Source organism: Musca domestica, unplaced genomic scaffold (assembly GCF_030504385.1).
Source record: "Musca domestica strain aabys unplaced genomic scaffold, Musca_domestica.polishedcontigs.V.1.1 28, whole genome shotgun sequence".
NCBI lineage: Eukaryota > Metazoa > Arthropoda > Insecta > Diptera > Muscidae > Musca > Musca domestica.
This window is the reverse complement of record NW_026712293.1, coordinates 6,441,112-6,449,249: the sequence shown is the minus strand read 5'-3', so window position 1 is coordinate 6,449,249 and position 8,138 is coordinate 6,441,112. Positions and strand designations below refer to the sequence as shown.

General features: G+C 36.0%; 1 protein-coding gene across 1 annotated transcript; it reads right to left on the bottom strand.

The window, feature by feature from the left end:
- Nucleotides 1–920: 920 nt before the first annotated feature.
- On the bottom strand, nucleotides 921–4,073 carry LOC131803245 (uncharacterized). The gene has a single exon (XM_059124341.1). The coding sequence runs from the start codon at nucleotides 4,071–4,073 to the stop codon at nucleotides 921–923; it is 3,153 nt and encodes a 1,050-aa protein (XP_058980324.1).
- Nucleotides 4,074–8,138: the final 4,065 nt, after the last annotated feature.

Sequence of the window (8,138 nt, the reverse complement as noted above, 5' to 3'; positions counted from 1 at the left end):
GTCAGCATTTGCAAGGCGACCATCTGCTCGTAGTAATTTATTCTCATCGAGGACTGGATTCAAAGTCAACAATCTACTCTTAGTGGGTATAGGCTGATTCGTTTCGAGAGCTTTGTATTCCCACGGAAAATAAGTTATTTGTGCCAATCGAATCAGATAGTATTTTACAAAAGAAATCTCTTCAGCCGTTATTACATTCTTATGCAGGTTAGGCGACAACATTTTTCTGCATCCATGTATGAATCGAAATATGTAGGAACAGACTCGTAAAGCTCGCTTTAAAGAAGAAAATCTCCCCAATAAATCGTCTCCTGCTACCTGAGCATGAAGCGCAATAACTTTTCTTTCAAGCTGTGGTTCTTTGAGGGTGACCTGATTTGGCCAATGAACTTCATCTTTATTTAACCAATTTGGTCCATTCCACCACAGAGAATTGGACTGTAATTCCTCAGCAGTGCAGCCACGAGTGCCAAGATCTGCAGGATTATCTACAGAAGAAACATGTCTCCAATTTACATTACCAATATTGTCAAGAATCTCAGAAACCTTATTTGCAACAAACGTTTTCCAATGGAAAGGCGGTTTACTGATCCAAGCTAGAGTTATAGTGGAATCAGTCCATAAATATATTTCCGACGTTGAGAGCTCCAAGTTTTGGCAAACAGATCTTACAAGCTTAGAAAGCATTGCTGCACCACATAATTCTAATCTGGGCAGGCTAACAGTTTTTAATGGAGCTACTTTACTTTTAGACACAAGTAAATTGATATATGTAATATTGTGAGAGGAAGTTGAACGTATATACAAGCAGGCACTGTAAGCTTTCTCTGAAGCATCGCAGAAGCCGTGAATTTGTATTTTATTGTCAGGAGCAAAACGTACCCAGCGAGGTATTTTGATTTTCTGTATGTTAGAAAAATTCAAAATGAAAAATTTCTTTCGAAGGAATGTTGTTTGACTTCTTCGTCCCAATTCGTACCATCAATCCACAATTGTTGCATCAAAAGTTTGGCGACAACAATAATTGGGGTTAGCCATCCAGCTGGGTCAAACAACTTGGCAACAATGGATAAAATTTTTCGCTTTGTAACAGATTCGGTTGGTAAATCGATGTGTGTCACATTGTAGAAGAAGTAATCGGAAATGGCATTCCACTGAATGCCCAGAGTTTTGGTTTCACTAACATCATCGATTTTTAAAAAGTCTTCGCTAAGAAGATCATCTGGTTGAATGTTTTTAATAATTTGCGGGTGATTCGAGGTAATCTTTTTTAGTGGAAATCCTGCGGAACTTAACAAATCAATCATCTCGTGAAGGTATGATGTTGCCTCGATTAAAGAATGGGCTCCAGATAATATGTCGTCAACATAAATTTGATTCCTCAGAATAGAAGATGCGGATGGGTGTGATTCTCTGCTGTCATCACTTAATTGAAGCAATGTTCGAATTGCCAAATATGGTGCACAATTTACCCCGAAGGTAACGGTTTGTAAACAAAAATCTTGAACTTTCTCCACTGGAGAAGTTCGAAACAGAATTCGCTGGTATTGCTGATCATCTTCATGAACGAAAATTTGGCGGTACATTTTTTGAATGTCGCCATTGAAAACATATTTATATAATCTCCAACGTAAAACAACATTCATTAACTCATTTTGTAAAGTTGGACCAGTGTAGAGCATGTCATTTAATGAAAAACCACTGTCAGTTCTTTTTGAGGCATTAAAGACAACTCTTACTTTCGTGGAGGTTCGCTCAGGCTTCACTACTGCATGGTGTGGCAAGTAAAATGAAAGGAATTTTGAATTGTCAACGATTTCGAAACTGTTGGTTGGTCTCATGTGACCTAAGGAAATGTACTCGGAAAGAACTTTGTTGTATTCCGAAGCAAGGTTAGGATCCTTATCAAGTGTCTTTTCCATCCTCAGAAATTGGCCCATTGCAGCACGTCTAGAAGACCCAAGGTACTGGGTAGATGGCAGATTCTGTTTAAAAGGTAAACGAACAACATATTTGCCATCATTTCTTCGATAAACAGTATCTTTGTAAAACTCTTCGCACCAAAGATCAGATTCGGAAAGACAGTTTTCGTTTGAAACATTCTCAATTTCCCAGAATTTTCTTAACTCTTCATTCAAAGGATCTACCGTGACCGTCCAAGAAGCAAATGAAACAACAGATCGTGGTTTGGGTTTCCCACTAACGATCCACCCAAATTCGGTGTCTTGCGCTAACAAATTTCCTGAAATATTCTTTTCCAATCCAGGTTTGATAATAGTTGGTAAGATATCACTACCGATCAACATGTCGATAGGAGCTGGTTTGAAAAAGTTTGGATCGGCTAGCTCTAGGCCTGATAACTTCGTGAAATCGTCTATTGCATTAATAGATGATGGCATCAACTGATTTAAACTAGAAACGACAATGGCAGATGCGGTAATCTTAAATTCTGATCTTCTAGATTTTAGGGTTAATTCACACATTCTGGATGAATTTTCAAGGAGTGTGCCGCCAAGGCCAGAAATAGTTGTAAAGGATTTCTTGGTTGGTATTTTAAAGCGTGTTATCACACGGCTTGAAACAAATGATTCCTGCGAACCTTGGTCAATGAATGCACGAATTGTGAATAGTATACCTTGGTGCTCAAGGTCGATCAATGCGGTGGGCAGAACAGTTTTTTCTCCTGATTGAGCAAAATTGGATTGAACATACGAGGTATCTGCATAAGCTTCAGCGGGTGTTGTGGGCGGTTCGTCGTAGTAGGTTTCGACGTGGTATGCGGATGCAGACTTAGGTGCCTGCCATTTTGAATTGGGTTGAGAACCCGCGGGTTTTGAAACAGAGGAACCCTCATTAGGGTGTAACAAAGTGTGATGTTTTTGTTTGCAGGTTTGACAAACATGTTGGCTCTTACATTTTTTCGAGATATGGCCATATGATAAACAGTTTTCACAGATTTTGCTGTCGAAAACAAATTTACGTTTTTCCGAATGTGACCAAGATTTGAAAGTGGAACATGACCTTAGATGATGGGATTGTTGGCATACTTTACATGCCTTATGCGGAGAATCAGTGGAAGAGTTGTAATTGTTGGTCTTTTGGGAATAAGTTGAATGGGATTTTGGTGTTTTCATATCCGAAATCGACTCTATCATGTACAACCGTTTGGTTAGGAAAGAATCTAATTGGTCCCAGGATGGCATTTCTTTATGATTGGAAAGTGAATTCTCCCAAGCAGTCAACGTTTCCTCTGGTAACTTGGAGGAAACCCAATAAACCAGAATAGGATCCCAGGAAATAACCGAAACACTATAAGTTCGCAGAACTGAGAGACAATTATTAATGGTATATTGGAGATTCCGTAATGTTTTGCCTTTTTCATTTGAAATATGGTCAATTTCGAAAATCTTTCTAAGTTGATGATTTATGAGAATACGCTTATTCTCATATCGCTGGCGAAGGGCTTCCCATGCCAACTCAAAATTATTATCGGTTAACGGAAATCTCTTGACTATTAAGCTTGCTTCGCCTCTAGTTTTGGCTCGCAAATGAAACAATTTTTGTGCTGGAGATAATTTTTGATGATTGGAATATATAGCAGTGAACATATCCCTGAAACTTGGCCAGTTATCGTATCCACCACTGAAGACCTCCGTATCACACGCAGGTATCTTTAACGAAAAACTTGTGTCATTGCTTGCAACTTTATTTTCTTCCTTAGATTTTGACACTGAACCCAAAAGTTTTTGTTGTTCGATCTGAATCAGGTCGAGAATTGAGGATTTGCATTCCTTATACGATCGACAACATTCTGAAAACTTGCCATGCATCGCCCCTTTGGCTTCTTTTGACAAATTGGAATCGGATGAAGTCATTTCGTCATCATAAACATGAGCAAGCTGACGCCAACGCCTCTCTAGATCATCAAGCTCAACTTGTAAGCTGGAGGCTGTGAAATTTTCAATAGCCATTTGGCCAAAATCAGCACAAAACGTAATAATTTGGTCGGAAAAGAATATAAATTTCTGAGGAGGGACGGCATTTTCAGCACCGGAATCTTCAGTATTGGTCATAATGAGGTATTGGTTAACAATTGAAATGATACAACTTAAGCAAAACTGTGTTCAATTAGTCGAAATTTCTACAATATTTGAAAATATTCAAAAAGAGAATGTTTTTTATTGTGCAATCCCGACTTATGGCATTGAACAGAAAATCAAGTACTCCTTGCAATTCTACATCCAATTCTTGTCTTTATTAAGAATACAGACAAATACCGTGAGAATTTTACCAGTACAGAAAAATATTGCGCGAAAAAAGTAGGAAGTAGTATCAAGACCAAATCAATCAACAGCGGTTTGAATGGGTGTAACCAATATGTATTCGTACAGCACTTAGATTTTAACTTTTGGTATAAAATATGTTTGGAATGTAAAGCAGTATTAAATCTGTTCGCCTTTTTTGTTAGAATTTGTTAAACTTTGGCGTTTGTGTTAATTCCAGAATCGAGGGATTAAATTTCGGTCTTTGTAAGATTAAAAAATTTTTTACTGAGCTCGAAATGACCTGTAACTTGTCAACTATCGTTAAGTATTCACTTGCAACCTTGTTATGGGTTATCCAACGAACAATCAAATCTAAACTCTATTCGATCTTCTTTAAATACTTCACCCAATGTTCATATACAGGAAGTGAAATTATGCACTGCAACATGAAACTTTCGACGAAATAGCACCTTTTTCGAAATGCTTAAAAGTGCAATATAATCATCGTGCTATAAAAAAAATCAACCAAGAAAACTAACCAGAGCAGCAGAAATTGTTTTCTTCACTTATAAACGAACGTAAAAGAACGAATAAGTCACTTATTTCGCCCTCACAACGAAAATTGATTGAATACACACAAGATAAATCTCGCCAACAACGAAGTAGCGTTTCGAGAAGTATTGACAAAAAATTTTGGCAAACTATTATTTGTTTAGTTTCAAATTGAAAGACCTGTAGCGTAGTGTCTTTGTTCGCAAACTACTGTTGTTGGTTTAAAGACGCATGCACTGTACTTACAGTTTAATTTTGGTTGCTTTTCATTCCACATAGATATCCAATAGTTGAATTTTCTTGTTGCTGGTTTTTGTTACTGGCGAAATATTGTATAATTTTAATAATCTCCTGCCCCAGCAAAAAAAAAAAAAAAGAGAAAACCAAATTTAAGGAACGGATCAAATTCGAATATCAATGATATACTTAACAGACAAACCCTTTGTTTTAGAGTTTAAATGAAATCAGCTTAAAAAAATTCCTTTGGCAGAGATATCCGTGGTGTAGTATATCTTTTTGTATATTAATTTGTAGTTAATTTCTATCCTTATTTAGCAACTCTTAATTGGTTGTTGATATGTTGACAAAAAAGTGTTTGTCTTCCAGCGAAAATTATAGCAACATTCACCCACAGTGGGCTGTACAGTATTATGCTTGTTTACTTTTTTAGTTGGCAATCGTTGTTCCTTTTTGTTCTAACATTTGTATTCCTCCTTCTTCGTTATGCTTTGTTTGGGGATTTTTTTTTTCGATTTCGTTACGATTATCAAATATTTTGTTTTGGTAAAAATATACCGTTGTTTATTTGAAATGGAATTCCACAACTTGATAATTTTGTAACTTTCTTCTTCTTCCCCAATCGATTAAAAAAAATAAATACTTTTGACATCAACTTCTTTTTATTAGTGAACGCGTTGTAAAACCACCGTGTATTTACTTCCACTTTTTTTTTTTTTTTTTTTTTTTTTTTTTTTTTTTTTTTTTTTAAATGGCAGATGGTAAATATTTTTTGGCGTTTTAAAATTTTTTCTTTAAAATATTCAGCTCCTTCAAAAACGTATTACACAAAAGGCAATTGTTGTTCTTCGAAATAATAAAATAAAAAGAATTTTTTCTTTACGCGTTGATGTTTCCTCTTCGGCAAATTAGTTTAAATGACAATATAGATCTTAATTGCCGGCAGTTGATGTGAGGTGTTAGACTTAACGCTCTCTTTATTCTAACTCTGATTGCCTTTTTTACACAAATGCTGAAACACAGTTGCTGAAACAAACTGACCAAAGAGAATTTTAAACAGCTGCTGAAACCCAACCAACCAAAGAGAATTTTTGTTGAGTGCGCCCTTTTTTGATGTATGTTGTTGTGTGGTAGCAATCGAAGCAACTACTACTGAAATGTAGTTTGGTTTTGTTGTTATAATAGACAATATTGGCGGACGATGTTAAAAATGTTGCAGGGTTTAATAACCTGTAGCTGATGAGTGCGTTTATGCAATGTTGCTGTAATGTTGACTAGCATATAAGAGATTTTTGTTGTTTTTGACTATGATATACAGTCGTTTATATTTTGTATTGAAATGCGAAATGTAAAGACCAACAGAATGTTCTCACCCAATCTCTTGTAGATGAACGATTTTGTTTTTGTGATTGTAGGAACTAAAGAAGGTCGAATAAAGATGTTGCGTAACTTTGTAGCAACAAACTTTTTTTGCTTTTCCTTTTGTTCTTGCGGATGCTTTTTACAGCGTTTTTGCGGGACAACTTCTCTTATTGTAAAGAGAATATTGACAATAGCGGCGACTTGGATGGTTGCGGTTGAAAACAATTGTTTAAATTTCGCAATTTATTTTTTGATATTTAAACTTTTTTTTTTTTTTTTTTTTTTTTTTTTAGGAAACAAAACTCTGTGCTCACAAACTAATAACTTTTTACATACCTTCTTTCCATTTTAAATAAGTCGTGCGAAAAATATCAAGGCAATGCGGCGGACGTAATCCTTTTTTAAAATCGCTTGTTAATTCCTCTACGGCTCGTTTGGACCATGTACGTTCTCGGGAGTAGGCCAAATAAGTGGACTGTATATTTACTCGAGAATTGCGGTTGTAACTCCGTTGAAAGTAAATCTTTGTTTTTGGTTAGAATGAAAGACGGTATGCTTTTGTATTAGAATGTTTTAAATGAACAGCTAAGGTTTTATTCGTTCTTATTTCAGTTACTGTTGAAAACCAAGTGAGTTCAAAATGGCTATGCATATTTCTCTCGCAGACATTTTCTTCATAAAGATGTAGGAACAATTGGTATTAAAAAACCTTTCCTCCGTTGAGTGGAAACTCAATGGATTTAAGGTTGCCATATTTGTAAGTTAATATCAGTTAATAAATTCAAATGTAAATTATGAAATAAGAAAAATTCAGTTTGTAGGTAATTCATTGTGTTCTTAACTCTAAGTTGTTGAACGCGGTTCAACACTAATATAACGGCTACATTCGGTAATTTTAAGATCTTAACAGAATTTTCAACGGATTTTATTCTTTTGAAAATTGCCAAAATCGTTCCAAATGGTGGAGGGCATTCAAAGGTCGACCCGGTCGAATTTACAGCTTTTTTACGTGATATTTATCAATTATGCGTGTTATTACTTCCATGAGATGTTGTCTACCAATTACATTATATTCCTCTTTTCTTAATCTAAGTTCGCTATGCTCCGCTGCCGTAGGTCTGCTACCGCTTTGCTGACATTGTGGCACTATATTTGGCTACTCAGGTGTCAAGAAGTCTTGCGATATGACCTTGATAGACCGCATCTTGTGGGTGATGGATATGATGGAGATTTTTTTTGACATGATGGAGATAGGACGTGCTTAGTATATCAGTTAAAAAAAACAAAACTTATTTTGTTTTAAAAATATTTTTTTCACCGTTTTATCGGTGTTCTTTTATTGACTGCTACTTGAGGAGTAATTTCAAAATGATTATAATGCATTATTTATGCTAATTAAATGGCCTAATAACTATAGCATTTTTATTGTAATGCACTTGCCCTGTGCAAGTGCTGTTGACTCTACTGTAATGCTGCGTCAGCGGTGGGTGGCAATTGTTGGTGCTGTTGGTTGTTTAAAACAATATCGAAAGATATTTCGATATTGATTTCTCGGGAACTTCATGGCTGTTGTTTCCTGTCAACGTTTGGTGAATTGGGGCAGTTTGGAGTTCTTTTTTTAGGAACTCCGCTTTTGCTAATTGATTTGCTGGCGCGTGTGCGATTGGCTAGGAGCTGTTTTCCGGTAAAGCTACTTTGTCAGCGTCTCGTGAATTGGGGCAG

Coding starts and splice junctions, on each gene's coding strand:
- LOC131803245 (XM_059124341.1), bottom strand. CDS start 4,073: ATGACCAATACTGAAGATTCCGGTGCTGAAAATGCCGTCCCTCCTCAG.